Source organism: Phaethon aethereus (assembly GCF_964289735.1).
Source record: "Phaethon aethereus genome assembly, chromosome: 5".
Taxonomy (NCBI): domain Eukaryota; kingdom Metazoa; phylum Chordata; class Aves; order Phaethontiformes; family Phaethontidae; genus Phaethon; species Phaethon aethereus.
Window position 1 is genome coordinate 14,912,778 of NC_138579.1, and position 24,510 is coordinate 14,937,287.

The following is a 24,510-nucleotide window of genomic DNA, read 5'->3' on the forward strand; positions in this document are numbered from 1 at the left end:
CATTGGACATTGAGCAGTAGGACCACATCCTGTAACACGTTAAGCCTGACTTGCTTACTGCAGGGTCAGGAGGAGGACCCACCTGCCGGACCCCGCAAGCGGTTTAAAGCAGCATCGCCATTTGGGAGTTGGAAGGATGCTTTTTAGGCAGCAATAGGTCTGTGTAAAACAGTTTGGGAAATGCTGGACAGGGAAGGGAAAAGGAAGCAACAGAGTGGTAACTGGTTTTAGTAAACATAAAATAAGTATGAAACTGACTGTCTGTCAGCATCTTTCTCAGGTTTCAGCAAGATTTCCCCCCTGCAAGGGGAAAAAATAAAAAAAAAGCTACTCCTAATGCTGCCGATTTCAGGGTACAAACTCTCCACAGCCTCAGGGAAATTCTTGACACCACTGCCCAGCCATCCCAGGGTGTACAGCCGGGGTGTACAGGAGCAGCAGTGGGAAATCTCAAAAGCTGTTTCTGTTTGTTGCGTTTTTCACTGCAGTTGTAAGAAACATCAGGTTTTCATGAACTACAAGGTTCTTTACAAAAGTTTTAATTAAAAAATATTTGGTTTTACTAGCTTGAAACAATGATTGTTCTCGATCTTGTCTACTTACATATTGAAATGTGCTCATCTATCCTGTATCTTAGGAACCTTACATTTAAAAGCTTTGCTTAGGCATCCGTCCACACACAATTCTCAGACGTCTACAAGCCAGTAGCAATGTTTCTTATATTGACTTGCAATGGATTATGGAAGTTATACTTCAAACCAAGAGATATTTCTTCTTTCTTGTTTGCCAGAAACTTAGGTAAGTTTCCAATCAAATACAGGTTCTATGGTATTAAGAAATGCAAACCACTTTTACCACAATGAGGTGTTTATTTCAGACTTTAAATCCAAACAGGCAATTAGTGTCTACATTCCACAATATCTAAAAACACTGCTAGAGATCTCTGATACATTTTCAAATGAGTATATTATATTTATTCAATAATCAGTCATTTCAAAGCAAGACAAGAAAATGATGGACCACGTCACATTTTACTCTTTGGAAGTAATGGAGTGTGGACAATCTCACTTAATTACTTTCCAAAGAATTAATTTGGTGAAATCATGTTAACATATCATTATCCCCACCCCTCAAAAAAACCTCAGGGACCTACTTCCACATTTTAATTATGTAATGGACGAACATTTTAAATTGTGTTTCATTGAAGAGCATCATCTATAGTTCCTTCTGCACTCCCCCTAAGCTTTCACAATTCCTTATGGTTGCCCAATTAGTGTCATTTGCAAACAGCAAGCACCCCACAAAAAAATATAGTCATTATACTGTTTCACGCAACCTTCCTACTTATTCTCTCACATCTTCCATGAGATTTTAATCATCAAAAGACAGGTTCTTCATTACAGCCTGGAAAAATTTCTTCTGACAAAAGGGTCCTGCACTTTGGCCACAACAACCCCATGCAATGCTACAGGCTTGGGGAGGAGTGGCTGGAGAGCAGCCCGGCGGAAAGGGACCTGGGGGTGCTGGTTGACAGCCGGCTGAATATGAGCCGGCAGTGTGCCCAGGTGGCCAAGAAGGCCAACAGCGTCCTGGCCTGTATCAGGAATAGTGTGGCCAGCAGGAGCAGGGAAGTGATTGTGCCCCTGTACTCGGCACTGGTGAGGCCGCACCTTGAATACTGTGTTCAGTTTTGGGCCCCTCACTACAAGAAGGATGTTGAGGTGCTGGAGCATGTCCAGAGAAGGGCAATGAAGCTGGTGAGGGGTCTGGAGCACAAGTCTTATGAGGAGCGGCTGAGGGAACTGGGGTTGTTCAGCCTGGAGAAGAGGAGGCTGAGGGGAGACCTTATCGCTCTCTACAACTACCTGAAAGGGGGTTGTGGCGATGAGGGTGTTGGTCTCTTCTCCCAAGTAACTAGTGATAGGACAAGAGGAAATGGCCTCAAGTTGCACCAGGGGAGGTTTAGATTGGATATTAGGAAAAATTTCTTCACTGAGAGGGTGGTCAGGCATTGGAACAGGCTGCCCAGGGAGGTGGTGGAGTCGCCATCCCTGGAAGTGTTCAAAAAACATGTGGATGTGGCGCTTCAGGACATGGTTTAGGGGACATGGTGGTTCTGGATTAATGGTTGGACTTGATGATCTTAAAGGTCCTTTCCAACCTAGTGATTCTGTGATTCTGTGATTCTGTGACTGCAGCATCAACTCTAAAATCTTCATTTTAAATTTCTAAGGAAAGGAGAAACAGAAGGGAAGTCAGGACAAAACCTAGTAAAATGTTGTCACTGACTGGCGTATTCCCTCATTGCCTCCTCATGTATTAACTTTTTAATAATGTACTTCTAATACAATTTTAATCCTTATTTGAATTGTTTGCATGTGGTTTAAGCTTCAATAAGAGAATCTGAGTTTTGCTATTCTTCATTAGAGCTTAAAATACATATTTTATCAACTCTATAAAGTACTATTAAATTTTTTTAAAACTCCTTGAAGATCAGATAAAGCATGTTCTTCTGCTGAGAGCTCAATGCTTTAATTTGCAATTCTGTATGTTGTTTTATTCATGATAAAATACTTGATACTTGTAGTTTCTCTCCGTACTGCTAACACTGACACAGATTCTCTATTGAGTTTTGACTATCACCGAAGAATTCTCTCATGACTGATCTATGTTTTCATTTGTTTTTAAAAGCTTAGTTTAAAAAAAAAAAAAAAAAATAGGTGGGGGGTTAAATTCCAGTAACTACAATTAACACCATCTATGACTGAAACAAGCTTTAGTAATTCACGATTTGGAAATACATAGCTAATTAAAGGGCAAGAAATTAATTTTACTTCTATAGTGTCTTATTAAAAATAATAGTTTGAGCTTTAATAGGCTAACAATATATATTGTGAAGGTGCCCATTACAGCAGTTATTTTTATTTCACACTGCACTGATTTATCCTGCATTCTATTACTGCACATACAAAAAAATGTGTTTCTGTGTGCCACCCCTCCACTTCATTCCAGGGTAGAAGAAAACAGGTTCTAGAAGGAAGTTGATCAAAAAAACTACTTACATTCTACATAGCTCCAAAATGTGCGAAACAGACACTTAATGTAAAGTCCAACCCAGCATTACATGTAAAGGTTCTACTGTAAGAGCCAGAAGAAATCTCAATGGAAGGAAAAATAAGAAAATGGTCTCCAAGCAATGCTGGGTAATAAAATCTTCTACTGCCCTACAAAACTGATACTTGGTATAGGGTCTCTCTTCTACTCCCAAGTTCAAAAAAATGGTGCTGACCTGGAGAGAACAGGTCTAGAGACAAAACATGGGAAAGCCTGATTTGTCCATCTGCCTCTGTTGTTATAGGCTTTTGAGAAAAACAACAAACATGAGTAACACTATTAATATGTTTGCAACTTCTTTTTGAACATGCTTGCAACAGCTTTTCATACACACAGTGCACGAATCTGCCCAGTGAGAACCAAATTAAATCCCATTTTGCTTTGCATTATTCCTAGGAAGTGATCACAGTAAAACAAATTACAGTCTCTTCCAACCCTTGACAGATTTGAACTAGTCACCTGAAAGCCCTATACAGCTCAACTTACCATTGTACCTTCCCTAATCCATACTATATCGTGCGATTCTGGTCCAGCTGTAGAAAGAGGGTAACTGGCTGTATTTCGGAAGGTTAGGGAGAGGAAGTGTGACAGTCAAATGGGAAAGAAGAGTCGACTGTCAGAATAATACTGTCCATAAAGGTTTCCTGTTTGTGGTGTTCGCTTCCTCATCAACAGGGCATCATTCCACTTCTAGATACATGAGTCAGGGAGAAAATGTACATGTATTTGATTTATTTTCAGGTATGGTAGATTAATTACAGAAGTAGAAGATTCAAACTGGAAATTAACTGACCAAAACTAGTATATGAACTGATTCACACTATTTACTTTGCATGACTTAAAATAAATAGTGACAGACAGTTATCAAAACTATTACCCGTCAAAAATCTTAATATGATTTAGTGATTTTGAGGGGAGGGAAGGAGAGAAAAGGAACTGTTGCTTTTTAAGCGTTTTTTTTTAATTATTATTCTGCCTTTTTTTTAAATAAATGTTAATGTAGTTGGCATAACTTAAGAATTTTCTCAAACTCTAGGTTCTTCTACTAGCAATTACACTTCAGGTAATCACTTAAAATGAACTGTAATATTATGGAATCCCTTGCCAAAGAAATCAATTGCATTAAGAAAGAATTTGTTTCACACTTTTTTTTACTGCTTTACCCAGATATTCTAAATTTGAAATTTCTGTCAAACAAGGCATCCATGGTTGCAGAAATGGCCATTTGACAGCTACAATTTTCCCACTAGCCAAGTGAAGAATATTAAAAAGAAGCTACAAGTTGCAAATTAATTAAGGATAAATTTTCACTTCCTTCTCTAAGTCCACCCAGGCATTCTGCAGAGCACAGGAATCACAGATTTCACCCTTTCCATTCTACTTGCCTAATAATCTTGCCGACAGCCATTAGCGTGGTGCAGGCCATGTTCATTAGGTCATAATCACGGCTATAAATGGATAGGGAACTGTGGTCAAAGGACCCACAAACCTCTGCCCACACCCAACATGCCTCCCCAACCTGCCTATAATCACCACTGATCACTCTTGCAGTTCAGTAAATCAGCTGGAGGCAAGATGAACACTCCCTATAATTCCAATATGTTCTGTAGAGTTTCATGTCCAGCATGGTTCTCTCCATCAGTTTTTAAGCAGACGCTAAAAACCTCAACACTGTCTTGCCTTATCAGTATTCTGCCACTTTTACCTTCAGCTTAACTAGCACACTACTAACAGCCTGATCGACTGTAGATAAACTAGGCTTTCTACCTAAGAACACATTCAAAAAACGTGTAGACGTGGCACTTCAGGACATGGTTTAGTGGGCATGGTGGGTTAGTGGGTTGACAGTTGGACTTGATGATCTTAAAGGCCTTTTCCAACCTTAATGATTCTGTGAACTACATAAAAGTTACATCAGTACCTAGGAGGGTATCTACAACCAGGTACGGTTAATATTTTGCAGGCTTTACTTTTCAACATGCAAAATAAACCAAGTGTTCTTTGTTACCTAGAAAGTCAGATGTAAATTGAGAATTGTTCTTAGAGAGGCATTAAGAGGAGTTATTTTAGTACCTGTCTTAAAAATAAACAAATAAACAAACTGAATAGGCACAGCGACTAGCAAAACATTTTGTGCATCTGAAGAGACTGTCCTCTGAAAATCAAGAGGCAGATTTCAAATGAATGCAAGAAATTCCTCCAAAGTAGGTATATACTTTCCTCTGAGTTTCCAACTACAAAAATTAAGGCAACAAGAATGAAATAACTTGCCTAAAATCACACTGCAAGTTTGCATTTCTTGCTTTGATGCCATCTCAGACTGACACTTGCATTCGTTAACACATTTCTCAAATGACAACCCTACCCTTACTTTTCTGTAAAACAGAGTTGAAGAAAGTACGTGTCTTTGAACTAGCTGTGCTATATATTTGCCCTACATTTTAGACGTGCAGCTCAAAATGAACAGATTTTCCTCACCTCTCTCTTCTCTCCCTTCCTTCTCCATTTACTGAATTTTTTACGCATTGCAAGCCATAAAAATACGTTACAAAATAAATATGCAGACTACATCTGCATGTGAGTAAAGAAGGGGAAAGGAAAAAAAACCAAAAGACCCAAATTCTTCTCCTGACCCCAGAGCCCCTTCTAGAGAGAAAGGGAGGTCTGGGGTATGTTTGCCCTCATAGTACTCCTTTCCTCTCTGACCAGGTGCTCCAACAGCCAAGATCCTCCTCCCTCACCCCCATCACAACTTCCTGCCCAGCGCTGCTCCCTTCCTCCCCCATCCCCTCTGCGGCTGCCACCCGCCCCGAGCAGGGAGAAGGGACCGGGAAGTGGAAGAAGCTGCAGCCATTCCTTGGGACCAGGCCAGAGCTCGCTTGCTGCCCTACTGGTGACCCAAGGTTACTCTGGCAGGAGCACAGGCTTCATATCCTGCTCTTTCCAAACACAACACGTACAGGCAGTCTCTTCATCACTTCTTCAGTCCAAGACCATCAGAAAATTCCATCATGTCTTTACTTGTAAAACTAAAATTAATCCTTTCTTCTATGTTCAGAACAGAAAACCTTACAGCATAGAGTGATGAGCACTTCAACTGCTTACCAGCCATTTCTGTGTTTCACTTTACCCGATGTGAAAAATCACATTCTCCTTCACATCTCCACCACTTGCTTGCTCTGTTTGGTTCTTCTTTATGCCTGCTCCACTTGCAACTTCACATCGTCTTTCATACTACCCATTATACTTGCAAGAGCTTTCCACTTCCCTGTAAAGCAATTTTATTTTCCTCTTTCAACCTCAAAACCCTCACTAGCATCCTCCATCTGTATTTTTTTTCCTCACAGGTCATGTGTGTCTATGTGAAATATCTGATCACCTCAAGGCAGTATTCAAAGGCCTGATTCTCTTGTTCTTCCTCATCTCATCTAACATAGCCTCACTGAAGGCTAACTCATAAAAGGAAAGGCTTCTGAAACTAACCACTTTGTTTTATAAATGCATAATAATACATGTTTACAACAGCTCTTAAGCTCACCATCTACAATGAGATGACAGCTAGACAAGCGATCTCATCAGTAACACATTCTAGAACATAATACTTCAGGATTAACTAAGATTTTTAAAACCTGTGTACAGCATAAATACGTATGTCTTATTTCCTAGGTGCTCTGAGTTACAAAATCAACGTCAGTGACAGTTCTCAGAAATAAGCTACTCTGCTTATTCAAACTATTCAGAAAGTGCTGCTACTCCTACTGTTCCCATATGTATGTTACTATCATGAATACTGTAAAAGCAAAGCCCAGGGATTTTGGTAGGAAGACAGCTTGCTTAGAAACGGGTTAGAGTATAAACTTTGAAATACATCGCTGTATGTTTTCTTTCTAAAAATACTTACAACGAAATATTTATTAAGTTTAGACAAAACAGGCATCTGCTATTAGTGTACAACCCCCGTACATAGTCATAGTTTTCTCTCCTGAAGAGCTCTGAGGATTCGGCATCGCCACACAATGCACAGCCCACACGTGCGACTTGTCGTATCCTGAAAAACTGCTCCCACAATCTCAAGGTCCACACGTATTAGAGTTTTCTGCTAACCTGTCCTTTTCTTGCATCACATCACAAGGAAAATCATGTAAAATTTATCATCTTCATTCTTCCAAGAGAAAAGGCAGCTATGTTTGATGCAATTGCTGTCATGAAGCAATTTAATACAAACCTGGCTCCAGCTGTTCAGGTAGCAGCAGAAAGCCAGACCACTACTAAAATCTGGAGCAATAAGAGACCCACAAATCAACTTTCAGTGAAATATGAGACTACAAATCCTTACAATTTTGCTGCTAGAAAGCAGTAACTAAGCTCAAAATACAGTATTTTGAGCTTAAAGTTTACCATGCTACTCCTTGTAATATTTAGGACACCAGATTTATTTCCCCCCAAATAACAGTAAACACCAGCTAGCTGAATAATCCCGAACATGACACAGGCCAATCTCCAAATACCTCCTCTGAGGATACTGGCAGCTCCTCACCTCCTTCTTCCTTTTTTAAGACCCATCACTGCAGCCCAGCAGCTCCCCTGTCACGCTGCCACCCAGGTGACGCCACCACCCCACTGACACCCGCCTTAAATAACAGAAAGGAAAAATCAGTAACTGCAGGCCAACTACCTTAACTCCACGCAGGCGTCTGACACCTAAAAACTGTCCGTCGCTGCTGTGGGGAGCCGCTGGGTGGGCTCTGCGGGGGGGAGCGGCGCGGGCAGGGGGGCGGAAGGACACCTGCCCCCTCCGCACCCGCCGCCGGGACGGCGCCCGCCGCCGCAGCGTGCCATCGCGCGCCTCAGGGCCACATACGTGCGCTCACAGCGCGGCCGTATACGTACATACATAGATGTACGCTGGCATCGGCGCAGCGGAGACACGCAGCGCTGGGTGATCGCTTGGGCTACCAGATCTGCCTCTGGGGCACGTACACATACATACACTGTATATACACGCACACATATCTATACACATTCGCGTGAAGGCGGTGCAGAAGTTCCTCACAGAGGCGCCCCGGCGCCGAGGGCTGGCAGGTTTCCCGCTGTATAACGGGGGAGGCTGAGGGGGGTGAAGTTTCCTCCCTCCTCCTCCTCTCCCCGAGTTACGCTGCGGTGCTGGGCGGCCCTGGGCAGCGGAGACGCCGCCGGCAGCCCCAGGCAGGCCCGCTCCCGGCGCTGCCTTCCCCGCGCCGGCCTCCGTCTCCGCCCCGCCGGGGCGCCGGGACCCCGCCGCTCCCCGGTGGCGGCCGCGGGAAGCGGCCCCCGCCCTTACCGTTGCAGAACTGGAGCAGCGAGGAGGTGTCGTAGAGGCTGCTGTAGCTGGAGAAGCCGTCCTCCATCCTGCCGCTGCGCTCCCGGCCTCCCCTCGGCTGTCCCGGCGGCCGCCCGCTGCCTGCTCGCCCACACGCTGAGGAGCGGAGGCGGCTGGGGCCGCGGCGGCCTGCTGCCTGCCTCACTCAGTTGCCATGGCAACCCATTCACTCCGCCGCGGCTGGGGCGGCGGCCGCTCCGCTCCGCTCCGCCGCTGAGGCGAGGGGGGGAGACCCGCGGGGCGGGGCGGGGCGGGGCGCCGGCGCGGCGACGGGGCAGTGGGGGGCGCTCCCCTCACCGGCCGCTCACCCCGCGGCTCCCCGGCGGGCGGCGCAGCCGCCGCCCCCGCGGCTGGCAGGCGAAGGGCGATCCGGGCGCCGCGGCCGAGCGCTGTCAGCGCATGGCGGGCGGGGTCTGGCGGGAAGGGAGGCGCTGGGCGGGAGGGCCGGGAGAGCGCAGGGGCGAGTCGCGGGGCACGGCTAGCGCGAGCGGGGAGGGCCGGGAGGGCGGACCCCGGGGGCGGCAGGGCCGGCGGGGAGCGGCCGCTTCGCCTCAGCGGCCGAGCCGCCGGGCCGGGCCGCCCCTGCGCCGCCGAAAGCCGGCCCGCGGCTGAGAGAACGGGGGGATGCGACTCCGAATCCCAGGCAGGAGCTCTGCGGTAGCTTTCGGGGCGGCCGCGGCACCCCCGCTGCAGCCGCGGAGCCCTTGCGCCCCGTGTCCGCCGCCGCCGTCGGTGGCGATTCAGCTGGCTACAGGGTAGAGTTGTCAAGCTGACGTGGTAATTGATACTCTCTTGCAGTAACAAAAGATACGTACTGTAACTTGTTATGCCATTTCATGCAGTTGTAACTGTTTAGTTTGAAGAATCATTCCATGCTTTTCCAATACAGGATACTAAAATAATTTCAACTGTTTTTATCTAGGTGTGGTTGTAATGTCCATTCATGGTGAGATGAGAATAGCGGTACAAAACAGGTGGCTGGAAATATCATCAAATCATTTTATACCTTATGGGCTTCAGTTTGGGTGCTAGGGATGTTGAAGAGTCCAGTGACTGAAAGGCTTTTTTATTTCAAGCTCCTCAAGAGACACAAGAAAAATAGTGCATCGCCTATCTATAGCACCTTTCATCTTGAAAAATGGCCCAGCACTTAACGACGCGCGTCTTCAGATCTCAGTCCTTTCAGGAGCTTTTCGCAGGGCAGTTCCATCATGTGGATCCACTTACAGCCGTGGGTTCAGTATATATGAGTCTTTTCACCAACCGCTAAACCATGTTAGTGCTAACACAAAAATGTGCTATAAAATTAGGCAGAGATATCAGTTCCATATTAAAGCAGAGTGAAAAGTGCTCCCTCCTGAATTGCCAGTGCCAATATCGGTAGAGTTGAAGTCATCTCCAACCCAAGTACTTACCCAGCCTGATGGTGCTTAACTTGTATCTGACAAGAACAACTGCATTTTATATCTGTGGGCTATAAAATAACTGAAATTTATGGTAGTTTAATGATATTAAAAAAGAAAAAGCACAGAAGAGAAAACTACTTCCAAAATACTGAAGACAATAGATTTTCATAGTGTTTTAAATGAGCCATAATTCTTTCTCATCTTTAAAATTAACACAGAGTCCTTAGGTTTTCTCATGACCTTTTCATTCATAAGCCATCAAACTTTTCAAAGCTGCCGTATTGTTCTAAAAAATTGTACACACAGAAACATATTCATGGGATTTTGGGCAGACAAGTTACAATAATAGGAAAATGTAGCTCATTTCTAATACAAATTTTAATTAAGAATTTCCTTCATTTTAAAATATTATTGCTGTGATTAGGTTATTCTTTTTGAGGTTGAGAAGTGTTTTAATATGCCGATTTTCCACCAGCTAGAGACAATTTCAGCACAAGTAGTGTGCTTGCCGTACGATGTCAATGTTAGCTTAACCTATACATCCTTCTGATGTGCAAGTTTAGGCAAATAAATCTGAAATCTATGCTATCTAAAAGTTATTATGTCTGTAGTAAAAAATCTGTTGTCAGAGTGCTTACAAAGGTAAGTAAATGGCCCAATAACTTTTACGGCATCTGCCAAAGCAGAAGAAGGGGAAAAAAAGGGGCAATGCAGCTCCATTTTGGAGAGCGGAAATTAAAAGTCACTTAGAAACTCCAACCTAAACCTGATCTAAATTGTGAAAGGAAGATACAACATCTAAAACCTTGCAATAGATTACCCACCAAAATTAGTTACGCAGGTGTCAGTGAAGCCGATCAGCTCACCATGCTGCAAATCAGCTCGGTGATGTGACAGAAAATTATCTCGGCTTCAGTCTCTAGGCACTGTTATGATGCTATTATATTCTGAGGGCAAGGGTTAGAAAAGGAAAACAGTTTAATAATTTAATTGCAATGATTTCAAGACCTGTTACAATCTTATTACACTAAACTGCGCCACAAGAGACAAAATGAAGAAGAAATTCTGTCTGGCTGTGGGAACAATGGGACAATGGATCTGAAGGATGCACTAATGTGTCCCTGGGAATTCTGCTGGTATGGCAAAGCAGTGAAAACACCTCTTTTTATTGTCCATTTTTCAGTAACCTATAGCTTTAAGCATTTGTACAGATCAAAGTTAGTGCCTCGGAAAATGGGAAATCGCATAGATGGGAACATGGCATCCTGAGCAATATAGTGGGACTGATGTATCTGGAGGGGAGTTGCTGCTGTATGTGCACGCTTATTGTTGGCAGTGTCAGAAACTCTGTGTGATGTTATATTTTTGAAAGCTGTACTTTTGTAACTAATGATTTAAGTTTCATTTGTATTGAGTAGCATAATACAAATGACTATTTGCTGTGTGAGAACCAAAGAGCTTTTACCCATTCCTAGCTGAATTTTCAGGAGTTAATGCTCCAATTTTAGGACAAAGCAGCCTTGTTTTCACTCCCTGTTAATAGGCTATAGTCAAATAATTTTGAAGTTTTATCTATTCCTGTTCCTTTGTTATTTCTATTTCTTTTGCATTACTAATAAATGCAAAAAGTACCCTGCAGCAGGTTCATATCAGAAGTATTGTAGTTCATAACTCTCAACAGTATAGAATTGTATAGTGTTATAATATACTATAATACAATATATGCCCAGAGAGATGGTAGATGCCCCATCCCTGGAAACATTCCAGGTCAGGCTGGACAGGGCTCTGAGCAACCTGCTCTAGTTGAAGATGCCCCTGCTACTTGCAGGGGGGTTGGACTAGGTGATCTTTAAAGGTCCCTTCCAACACAAACTATTCTAGGATACTATGATAACATGATTATATAGCTGATGATACTATCAAGTCAAGAGCGAGCTGTCCCAGTCACCATGTCAATATGAAACAAAGAAATCTGAGTCACAGTATCCTTTTAAATTCCACTAAAATAGCAGATACTTATTGCATAAATCTTATCCCTGTGCTGTTCACCTTTAGCAGTAATGTTGCGAGAAAAAGCCCAATGCAAGCTCGTTTCGCCTGGCTGGTAGAGAAGGACTTCTGCAGAGGGACTGTCCCTTCTGGGTCATTTCTGTGGCTCTGTCATTCGACAGCATCAGGACTGTTTTCACCATTTGGTAACAGCTTGGACAGTCCACCCTTCATACCTGCCACCTGGGTCTGTGCTGAATGCCGTTGCCTTCAGCGGGCTTGCTCGGGGAATGAGATGATGGCACGTGGTAAGGGAAGGGCGTTGGGATTTGGATGTCAGTGGCAAAGCCTGCTGTGCAGAGCTGCTAACGGCATCGGGTGTAGCGGGCCCTTCTTTGCAGAGTTTACAGGAGGTGAAGGCTCGCTTCACCACAGAGGCTGGAAGGTTCTTTCAGGTTGGTGCAATGCATGTCTGCTGAACGGATCGGGAAAGCTTGGACAGCCGCAGTGCACGCTGAACTTATTTTGTAACTAGAGAAATCTTCATCAGTCAAAGCATCTATCACCATCAGCAAATGTGCTTGTTTCACTAAAATTTATCAGTGGATATAATTATAGCATCTATTTTACCATGACTAACTTTTGAAGAGCCCCTCAAGCTCTTTAGCAGCCATTTGGCAGGTCACGTTTCCTGCAGCATGATCAAAGGGAGCTGAGCTCAGTTCTCTAGCACACTGTGTTTCCATTTAAGATGTAAGAGTCCATTTCACCACTTACAGTCTTACTGAAGGCAGCAGTCAGTCTCTGCTCGAGCCTGGAAGGTTTAAAATTGTGTGTTTGTTCAAGTTTTGCTTTTCCTCTGAGGGTCAGAAGTTTCATCCACTAAAAAACTGAAGCTGTGCAACACCTGGTGCCTGGCCGCAGACTACACTCCAAAACACACGGTGCCACGCGTGTGCCTCTCCCCTGAATAATCTATCACTCATTCAAAAGAGAAGAAATGGGCACGTCTTCCAGCTGTTCCTCACCGGCGCTGGGAGTGGTGGTCTGAAATCCGGCGTCAGAGCACAGACCTCATTGACGGGTGCGGTGCTCTGCCCCAATGTTGGAGGACGCGGTCCTGCGGCAGGAGCTGGGGGGACGGCGCTGGGCAGCCGTGATGCTCGGCGGCGGCGGCGGCAGCACGCTACACACGGTGGGACCCACGGGGAAGGAAGAGCCTGCACCTGGGTTTTAGGCGCTTGCAAGATGAGATTGGCATTTAGCAGAGGGGGGGTCTGGGGTTAAGGTTTGGATTCGGCTCCCTAAAGCCTGCTGAAATCCCAATTTGGACAGATTTTTAAATTATTTTTTTTAATTTGCCCTTTCTCTTCAGCAAGCAGCAGCAGAGATTGCATTTTTTAAGAGAATTTCGTGTGGTGAATAAATTGTCTTCATTCTTCAGAAGTGGCTTTTCCTCACAGCTAGACTATCTCCTGGTATTAGAGTGGGGTTCTCCGTCAGGGTCCTATCATAGGCTCAAATACGGATTTCCTCTCCTACTGTGGGGTAGGACAGGAAGAAGCGCTTTGCTGCCCAGTCGTCTTTGTGAAAACACTTCAACCGCTGGAATAATTGTTCATTCTAAATAGCAGGACTCCAGCATTTCAGCCACAGCAGGGGTCTTCATGAATGTCACTACAAAGCACGCTTCATGCATGTGGGAAAGATGGGTTATAAGGGGAGGATCACCATTATGCCAGCACAGTCTGAGCGCATTAAAAATACAATATAACAAATGTGGGATGAAACCATCAAAGGTAGGCATGTTTTACAATCCAAATGAAAATATGTTGCAATATGTCTGTATACATCATGTTGTTCTGAATGACATCTATTGGTATATTCTTCATCATACTGCCCAGGAAAAAAAAATATTGCTTTGCAGATTGATTAATTTGTAAATACAAAGAGAAGGCTTTGAAGATGAAAAGAATAATGCTTTGCACATCCCTGACTTCCCATCCAAAGATGGGAGGCGGCTCAGCAAACAGTGGTGCTTTCAGACTTGCACCACCTTTTTGAACTAAATGTTGTCTTTATTTTACTTATTTGGAAAATGAGAGGGAAAACATGACACAGCCAGGAAGCCAGTGACAGAATCAAACCAGAGTAACTACCAGTTGAGTGCACTAACCATCAGCCCACCCTGCCTACAAGCACTGAAGGTATTACTTGTACGGTTTATTATGAAATGCTTTCAAGCATAGTGCCTGCAGTGGAAACACCCTTATTTTTGTAAGGTCCCCTAACAAGTTGGGTTCAATGCACTTCAGTCTATGCAACGGCCAACTGCAGACTTGTTACACCCACAGATGTAACATTATTATACTAAACCGAAGAGAAGCAAAATACACTACAGATACACAGGAGTGCAACTCCTTTTGCACCTTCTATGCCATCTGCGCTGGTGGAAACAGCATTTCTGAGATATTAATACTTTGAGAGATTGATGTGAAGAGGCACAATGATGGATGGCATCGCAGGCAGGAGTGATCCGTCCGCTCTTGAAAATTGCTCCTTGAAAGTTTTCATTTCTAGCTCAGCTCTGCAACCCTATTTTTGGTGGCTTCAGTCCTAAATGGAGGCTGAAAGCCTCCAGTGGCAGAGCTCTTTGAGATCTGTGTGTTCAGGGGCACGAATTCTACCTCCTGGTAGAGTTGCTTCTCTGGTTTCCCGTACAATAGCTTTGGCACCGGTTCACCAGTTCACCAGCCAGGGCACGGGAGGGCCATCCCGGCAGGTCTGCATCACTCCCCACAGGGAATTCCCTCCCGGCAGAAGGAGCTCGCCTGCACGCACTGAAGCGTCGGGGACCCCAGGCATGTATGAGAAATGCTACCAGCGAGTATGAAAAAGGGATGTTTTTGTGTGGCTAGCACCGCATCAACGCTCCTCCTCAACATGGCTGAGAGAATGATTTTTTTTTTAATTTTCGTGTTATGATTATAAAGATACTACTATGACAATAAATATTCCCGAGATCTATTTTATCCATATATTTAAGTCATATTTTGTTACAATGTAATATCTGGTTTATACAAAGCCACAACTATACATATATGCCTTCTGAACTATATTACAGAAGAATAAGACTGCAGCAAACTATAATGTAGATTTTTTTTTAAATGGTACTTAAACAACAGCATAGCAAACTGATCATTTAAGGTGTACACAAAAATTGCCATTTCTTAACACAGTGGTACTAAAATAGTCATTCTGTTCAATTTTTAGAATGAGCATTTTAATTTGAATGTAACAATTTACAAGCATGTGTAAACCCCAGAAGTAGAAAGCAGGGTATATGTCCAAAGGATGTATGTCAGCTACACTGCGAGAGAGAAGTCCCTCTCCTCTGCAAACGGATACCCACAGCGCCCATGGACGCAGAGAGGTACCTCAGCGCTATTTCTTACGTCCCCGGTCAGCGGGACGGTGGCTCAACCTGGTGCCTCAACAGTCCTGATACTCATCATTTCCCACCTTCCCATGTCACTGTTTCACTCTTTTCAGGATCCAGCACAATTAAAGGCATCTCGTGGGAACCAATGCGTACTAGGAAAATTTACTGTCAGCCATGTAAATAATGAAGCACACATAAAAATGTATGTGTAAGATGAAGTACCGCATCCGTTCAATATATTAACATTAGAAGGGACTAGCCAATCTCATTTATGTCACTTTCTACATTTGCAATAAGAGCTAAAATTGGTAATTTATGTTACTGGAAATTTGCCCAGATATGGAAAATTAACTATGGCAAGCGTCTTCTGAGAGGCAGTTAGAAAAAATATTGCATTTCTTTTAGTGATTTCATATGTTACGCTTGCTTTTAACTAGGGGGTTATTAGAAAAGCTAATTTCCGCTAACAAGTCATAGAAAGTAGTTGCAGAGAGTTTACCTGTAATCTTAACTCCTGCCATCACATATGCCCATATATCACCTCAACTAACCAAGCTTAATGTTTTCCTTATCTATCACCTGTATCTTTCATGAAATACAATATTAATTATACCCAAAGAGAAAAGGGAAGAAAGAAGGCAATATCCCATTTGTACCATGTGGGTTATTTCTGCAGGGGACAATAGAAAGTCCACTGGTTCAAACTCATTGAATTTCCATGAGCTTTTCCCGAGCAGCTGGAGGAGCGAGGGGGTGGTAGGCAGGATGACCTACAAGGGATACGCAGGAAATTCAGCCCACTACGCTCGCAGATTCCTTTGATATCTGCCAGAGCCCAAGACCACCTACACCGAGACCTTACGTCCCTCCAGTGCTTTTGCTGCCTCAGCCCATTTCTGCTTTCCCAGCACAAGATCCCAAGACACAACCTGGGGATGGAAGAAAACAGTTAAATCATCAGCTAATCTAAACTTGGCTGGCTCGAGAAAAAAGCAATAGGGAACAATTTTTTCCTACAGTTTTCAACATTACTTTACACTAATCTCCAGCATGGACTGTAGCTTTTATTTTTGTGGGTAACTATAGTTTTGTTTTGAATTAAACTGTTTTGTTTACTTTGGAACAGAATTTGGCTTGGAAGAAACTTTTTTTCCTGATCTGTGCAATCACCCAAGGCCCACAATGTGATCAAAGCAATTTTGTGTTACGTGTGTTTTTTCAAAGTAATTTCTTTCTACAGGTTCATAGCAAGTGTACCCAGAAATTTAGATTAATTCCACTTTTCATCTCCTTTTGACATATAAAACTTAAGAAATAAAGTGCAAAAAAGTAAGTGGTTGAACCAAAGAAGCCTTCACTGAATTGCCCAGGAATATGAATAGACATCAGGGTTTAAATTGCAGGATCATGTCCATACAACAATAAAACATTTGGCTTTTGGGGAAAGAATGCTGGTGGTTCTTAGAACACCTCTGCCAGCCAGCGCAAGGTGTAGGATTACTAATCCTCCTCGGGGGAAGCCATGCGTGGCATTCTTTGCTTTGGTGGTGGCATTCAAGAGAGTCCTGGACAGAGGAAAAAGTAATAGGGGCAATAATGACAGTCTCTGAATGAAGCCATGAGAAATAGCCCAGGCCCTGCCGCCTGGCTGCCAGCCATCCAAGCATGAAGAACAATCATGCATTTGTTTTGGATACCAAGTCACCTGATTTTAAAAACGCTTCCTGATGCAGTCCTTTCATTCTTAAGTATTTCACCACCTGACGTTTCTTTCTCAAGCTTTCAAAGAAGCAAGAGGAAACCAGAGCTACAGATAAGGGAAAGGAGGGAAACTAAAAGGATTTTGTCATTAGTGCAGTCATAATTCAAGAAAAAAAGGGCACGAAGACAAGTTCTTTTCAACTTTTTGATGCCTGATAACCCCTCCTTGTCCTGCCACTTTCCGACAGAATAAATGTTGGAATAAAGGATAGAATGAATCTCAAAAGAAAAATATGTATCGTGTGCCATAAGTTATACAAGCAGATGCAGCCACAAACAAAAGAATTAAGAACATAAAACCCCTGCAGCATGCACTGGCGGAAAAAGGGCTGGGGGTTGCCAAGGGACACTGCGTGACCACCGTGCAGTCCAGGCTAGGATCTTGCTCTAAACATCAGCCTACAGCCCTGCCATGCACCGGCTTCCTGCCTTTTCCTTCACATTCTTCCTCTTAAACAGCCCTTTTACATAGCGGTAGCTGTGTTTTGGCCATAGACGGCTTGCAGTATATTCCACAGATGTCTGAGAAATCCTGCAGTGAAGAATTTTGCATCTTTTCCCCACACGATCCCTTCAGACAAATATTCCCACATGAAGGTGAATGAGCCCCCCTAGGCTAAGGGATGGGAGAATAGGCCAAGGGCCAAGTCTTCATCTGCTGTAACCTTGCCAAGCACTATCAGCTTCAGCTGAAGTCTTGATTTCATTAGTTTTTATTTGTTAGAAAAAGCATTATATAGCTGTATGGTGCTATATACAGAAATTATTACAAATAATCTACCAGCTGCTTAACACTCATCAGAGGCTTCATTCAACTGAGCAGTTTTTGGTGAAGTCAAAACTCTGGGTTCAGATTTTTCAGATTTGCACATCTATAGTATCTCCCCATTCCTTCATGACATCTTTTATTTCAAGATATCCACAGCTATTTTCTTATTCAGTAATCATTTCAGCAGGGAAAAAACTTTAGCGATATTGATGCAATTTATTGTCATGTGACCAATTAAAAATACACTTCAAAGAAGCTGCTGGCATTCATTTTGTATCAGTAAGATGTTTTAAAGAAAACCTGTATAAGACTGTGTAAAGGGACATCTTGCCAACTTCATTCTTCTAAATGACATTCAGTAACCATCCAAGAATTAAGGAGTAAATAATACTTTACGCTGGAAAAGAATACATATGACTTATGATTTTCAGCTGTCATACACGTGAACTTGTGGAAAATGATGCAATTGGAGACCAGAAGCAGAGCAAAATATCTGTTTACATTCAGCTCTGCCAAGCAGATCAGAACTGCTGGAGGACTGCAGAAAAAATGTCCTTTTCTCTGGTGTTCGTGTCCTTCATGGGCTATGTCCTGCTTGGAGTCACATCGTATTCAAGCAATGCAACTAGGGGAGAGTCTTGTTATGATTTAGCTTTTTGTACTTTTTCCATTTGTCTGATGAAGAGTGTTTGCTCTGTCATTCATTTAACATTTCCTTCCATCTGAAATTAGGAAATATGGCATACGAAGATTGAAACCCTGGGTTTTTCCAGCCCTGCACGTTTCCCTTGGAGCTCAGAAACTGAAGTTACCCCAGGGTAGAGGAAGGAGAGGAAATGTGGTAATAAAGTCCCTGGCTTCATCACAAGCCCCTTTCTGACCTGACCAGAAGAAAGTATGTGCAAAGAGAGTGAACTATTCAGGATAAGTATAGATGAATGGCAAAAGTAAGTTGAGATAAAATCAGAAAGACAAAAGCACAAAATAAGATACAAGCAGGGGCAGTGAGGTAACAAGATGCCATTCTACAAATGCATATGAAGAAAGCCAGGAGATTGCTGGTCCGCTACTCAGGGGTGTAAGACAACTATCGACAGACACAGGGAAGGTACAACTGATTAATGACTTCTCTGTATCTGCCTCCATTAAAGCTGTATTTTAACAAACGTGTTAAACCAGCGCTGTTGCTGAAAAATGTAGCTTGGCCCTCCCTGCTCCACTCCGTTCCCACCTCCTCGCCGCCCTCCTGCATCCCGCTGCCACAGCGATCTGTGAGGCTCTGGATGGGGCAACCGATCCAGCTGAAAATCAGCCCAGCAAAGAGATGGTTGTTACTCGGATCAAGTAGTTCTGCAGTTTGATTCACCTCATGGCTGCATTGTATTCAGATAATTTTTCTTCAAATTAGCTAGACTTGTTAACTTCATTCTGGGACGCTTAAAGGGCAGACTGATCACAGGACAGGTAGTTACTGTCTCGGAGGGACTAGATGTATAGGGTGTCACAGGATCAGGAACGGGAAAGCGTAGTGCCTGTCTTTAAAATGGGGAAAAAAGAAGAAGCTAGGAGATTATTGATCAGTCCGATTAAATTCAACTCCTGCCCCCAAATCCGGTATTTTTTAAACAAACTGTTAATACGTGCTTAGAAGATAAAGGGGAAGCAGGTAGCATTCAGTTTCAGTTGTAAGAACAAGGTCTGCCAAACCAGTCTAGTTCTTGCTATGACTGTATTGTGCTGTGGGCAGGGGAAGTGCAGTTGGTGTCACACAACTCAACTTCAGTAAGGCTTTTTGCACGCTCACGGCACTCTTGTAAGCAAATATGGAAACGCAGCCTTGCTGAACCCTGCTACACCTGTTCTAACAGGTGTAAAACTGTTCAGGTAATTATACCTAAAAGGTGACACAAAATAGAAGGATGTATGAAATATGATTCATGGTTTTGCCCCATTATATTCCATATTTTCATTAGTGACTGAAAAAGGGAGGAGCAGAGGACATACTTAGTAAACATGCAGGTCACAGCTTGGGAGCTTTGCAAGTATGCTAGTCAACAGGCAGATTAAAATTTAAAAAAAGACCTTGGCAGCTGAAGGAACTATCGGTAAAAGCAAGATAAAATGTACTAAAGACCAGTACAAGGGACTACATTTAGACAGGAATTATCTGCTGGAAGGTGGGTAATAACTGGTTAGGAAATAGCTCGACCAAGGGTAGACCACAAACCAAACATTGAGTCAACTGTGCTATGCAGAGTGGCAAAGGCAAGCATCATACTGCAATGGATAAATAATCCTGAAAACGTATGAAGAAATCCTTCCACCCCATTCAGCATTGATAACACCTCACTTGGAGCAGTAAGTCCTGTTTAATCCGTATCAAGAAAGACTCTCATTCAGGTTAGACATTAGAATAAAAAATCTTTCCAACTCTAAGGGCAGGAAAGCACTGAGATAAGTTGCCTGGGAAAGTCACAGAGCATCCATGGAACATCTCTAAGATGATTTTAGACAAATGTATACCCTTTTTGACGTGCTATAGCTGGTTCTGCCTTGGGTCAGATTGACTAGATGAGCTCTCAAGGTGGAAAACCACCCTAAGTTTCCTGATATCCACCTCACCGAGTTATTGTCCAGCCCATTAATCTTTCTGGGGAAGAGTAGCTGCAGGCCCATGTCCATGGGCATTTTGCTGTTCTTCTCGTGTAAGGTTCACAAGTAATTGGCTGGAGTGCCTCAAATAATCCCGCTTTACTTACAAAATCTCTCTCAGTTGCTATCAAGCTGGAGTAATATAAATTAGGACATTGCTCCATTTTTCTGCTCTGAGATCAAATCTTGCCTTCATTTAAGTCACTGGCAATATATGCCTACCACCCCCAAGCGCAGTTGATGAAGAAAAGAGTTTAGTTAATGTCATACCAGAAAATAAAGTTGATATACCAAAAAATCAAGTCACTTTTCTGAGCACTCATGTGTACAGTGCTACTATTCTGGGTTCTAGTGATGGAGAATCAGGTCACTGGTGTGTGTCAGGTCAAGCCAGCACTAAGCAATCACAGTCCACTAGTGCTCGTTATAAAATGAGCTAATGCCCCTTTCCATCTTATGAGTAGGTACAAAACAGAGTCAAAACTTAGCAAAAAATCACTACTACAATTGCAATAGCGAAATGCCAGAAGCCTGAGTGGGTATTAGGACTGAGGTGTCCTCACTGTCCGCTTCCAAAACAATACGTGGGATGTCTGGGATATCATTTTTCTACTCTGTTCCCTTTTTTTGGATCCACTCCTATAATGCTCATATGGACAAGCTGATGAAGTAAAAAGGCTATTCACACTGACTGGGGTATTTGCTTTCAGCTAAAAGTGTCTAATTGCTGTTTAGCGGGCAAACGTGTACACCGACGGAAAGTGGAGCTCTCTCTGGGTTTGATGCTCCGCAGCATCTGTAACCAGCACATCTGAAAATAGTTTAAAGTGAGGTCAGCCTGTATTTGTCTTCGTATCACAGAGTACTGTTAGGGTCAGAATTGAATGTTTGGGTGTGTTTGTATTATTCCCTTGTATGAGATGAAAGGCATTTATGCCTCTCTTTTCTCTGCACTCAGACACCTACATGTGCAGGCATTCTGTACAAACTGTCTTCCCTTTCCCTTATAAAGGAGTGATAATCTCATATGATTTATTTCTTAGCGGTACAATCTCCTAAACAGGCATTGAAAGTGATCATTAACCTTCAAGGCTAGACTGTCTGTTTTCTGGACTTGCCCTTCACAGTGCTAACAAAAGTAGTTTCTAGAAGAGAAATCTGACTTTTACACTAACCGAGATAGATACACGTTTAAATTCATAAAATGTATTAATCGTTTATGTATGCCAGAACCTAAACCACAAAGTTTCAAATGATATCTTCACATTTATGAAACTCGGGTTTGCCATTCTGCTTAGGTGTAATAGCGTGACATTTGAGAAAGCTGTGACATTTGGATCTGTGTCCAACAGAGGGAGGTGTTCGGAAACGCGGATTTGGTCCAAACTCTTTCTAAGTTTAAGGAATTCAACAGAAAAGCGAGCAACACCTACTCTACTGTTGCAATTCAGTTCATTTAGCTGCTCTGTGAGAATTCGGGTGTGGTGTCACTTCCTACTGACACGGCAAGACCTAAGTGGGAAGATTTCGTATCAGACCAACAGAAATGATTCTGTGGGAGGTGACATTAGACAGGTGACAATATCACTGATGTGTCAGAAAGGAACCATGATTCTCTTACAAATAAAAAGCACTACTTAGTTCATACCGCTTGATGGATGTGAGAGAAACTCAAGCACAGGTCCAGTCTGGCAAGCAATTTGGGTTCAGTAGAAACCTGAAGTTTCTCGGCTGTGCCTTCCTCACAGGCAGTCGCTATGGCAATGGGAAAATATTGTGAGGTATCGGAATGATGGGAACATGACTCAGAGAGTACAGAAAAAGGAACATTCAAAATCACAACTCCCAGCAGGCACGGAGTACACTTCTCAAAAACAGGCACAAATCGAGGGTGATAATCTGGTACTGCTTTGCACCGGTGTGTTTGCTGGGGAACGCGGTTAAGGAACAACGCGCTGTAGCGCGGCGTCTTTTCAGCCCCGCCGTTAGCGGGGGGAGAGGCTGGCGCTGCGGGGGGCGGCGGCGCCGTGCGCTGCTCCCTGCAGCGCCGCTCCTCTCCCGCGGGGCCCCGTGCGGCTGGAGCTGCGCTTACCGGTACCGGCCAGGCTTGGACGGTCAGCGTACGACCTCCCTGGCCTTTCCAAGAGGGAAGGCTTCTCCTTTCCCTTGCGAAGCCACAGAGGCTTGTGGGAGCCCCTGCGTGAAGTCCCCCGCCTCACTGACCCTGGTCCCACCAAACTGGGATTTGGCCCAAATAAAAAGGAAGTAGCCCAAGGCAAGAGCCCCCCCGTGGGGAGACATCCGTGCAGAACATCACATGAACGAGAACTACCAGGCTAACCCAGACCTGTGCTCTGGCTGGCCCAGTACAGATGGGCTTCAGCTTGCCACGCAACAGGCATTTATAAAATAGCTTGTCCTCAGGAGAATTTTCTTCTCAGTTTTGCTATTTAGTTATTTAGTCCCAGGAAGCATGCAGATAGATATTTATAAAGAGATACATACTTTTTTTTTTCCTCGTTTAAAAAAAAATTCTACCTCATGCAGCTAATGATGATTGCATGCATGGCCTCTATTAGTGCTAGTCATTCTCCAAACCATTAATGTTTTTGGCCTCAGTAGCACTTTGAGGTAGTCAGTCACACAGATCAATTATACATTGTGCAAAAGCCTTTCTTTTAATCAAATTTATGTTCTGCCTTTTACCTTGCTTAATGTCTCTTTATCCTTGAACTCTGAGAAGCACCAGATTAATGACTCTCACCACAGCGTTCAATTTTTTCCTACATCCCCTTCAATTTATTCAAATCCTTCAATTGTGTCTGCCCTGAAGGAGGTGAGAGCTTCCTTCTTCATGGGTTTCCTGGACCTGTAGAGTTTGGGGGCTGTCCTCAAGCTTCCCCTCCTGACCTGCACACCGCTGCTTCTCCATGAGAAATTCAGTGAGCTGAAGCAGTGCGCTGCGCCCTTTGATCCTGCTCCCCTGAGTTTTTCTGTGGGAGGTACAATGGAGCCCTGAGGCATTCTTTTACCTTAAAAATGCTGGCCACCAGTATTGTTGCTCAGCAACATGAAACTGTGTATCACTGCTGGCTTCATTAAGCTTTAAAAATATTATTCCTTGCCAACTCAAATAAATAATTGACAATGATTTCAGTGTATATTTAGCATGTCCATTGGAATTCCAGTAAGTAGGTAAAACAGTTATAGATAACTGGAAGTAAGAAGAAATAACTGATACTACCTGTAAAATAAAATGCATAGCTGAAAAATACTTGCACTTACACAGCAATTTGTAAATCGCTCAAAGGTGCTGTATCAAATAAATGTCAAAACCCTATAATTATTTCTTTGTGGAATACGCTGCATCTTCTTTTTTTGCAAAGATCATTAAATCTTGTTGTATAGTTCCCTACTAGAAAAGATTACAACAACTGATCCTTTAATTTCTTTATTACACATGTATTTGCTAATATAGGCAATTGAACACATTAAATATGCATAAATAGAGAAGAACAGATTTCAACATATATCTTTTCTGCTTGAGTAATCGTGCCTGGGGTTATTAAAAGGGAATGAGTTGTAAAACTCAAGTGTACTTTTCGTCATCTAACTGATGGATTGCTTGTTATTCACCTCTAGCATGGGTCCCAGCTAAAATAAATTGCTGCAATCCTTATCAGCAGTTTATTTTCTATTACCAGTGTGAAGTCCCAGTTTTATCTAATTGGTGACATTACCAGATATATTTTCTGCAAATATAGAAGCCTCTTGGTAAATGCAATTGCTACTTTAATCCAAGAGGTGCGTTTAGATGCACATCTGTGGGCAGAATGGAGAGAACCTGAGCTAGGGAGCTTCGGACATCTCCAATCTAAATGACTGCCAAAATAAACATGAGTGGAGATAGAGGGATTAATCCTGTAATCCTTACTTAAGCGAAATTCCTGCTATCTTCAGTGAGATTCTCACTGGGGAACAGCTGTAGAAATTGGCCTAAATGAAGCAGAAATGAGAA

At 43.3% G+C, this 24,510-nt stretch overlaps 1 protein-coding gene across 3 annotated transcripts in view; it reads right to left on the reverse strand.

The window, feature by feature from the left end:
* The window catches only part of EML1 (EMAP like 1), a gene marked incomplete at its 3' end in the record, with an annotated part of 86,882 nt that extends 78,231 nt beyond the window's left edge, over nucleotides 1-8,651 (reverse strand). For all 3 annotated transcript variants that reach the window (XM_082000647.1, XM_082000646.1, XM_082000645.1), the window contains exon 1: nucleotides 8,435-8,651. In XM_082000647.1, the coding sequence (XP_081856773.1) occupies nucleotides 8,435-8,501 (67 nt within the window). In that variant the 5' untranslated portion in view covers nucleotides 8,502-8,651. The remainder of the gene's footprint in view (nucleotides 1-8,434) is intronic.
* Nucleotides 8,652-24,510: the final 15,859 nt, after the last annotated feature.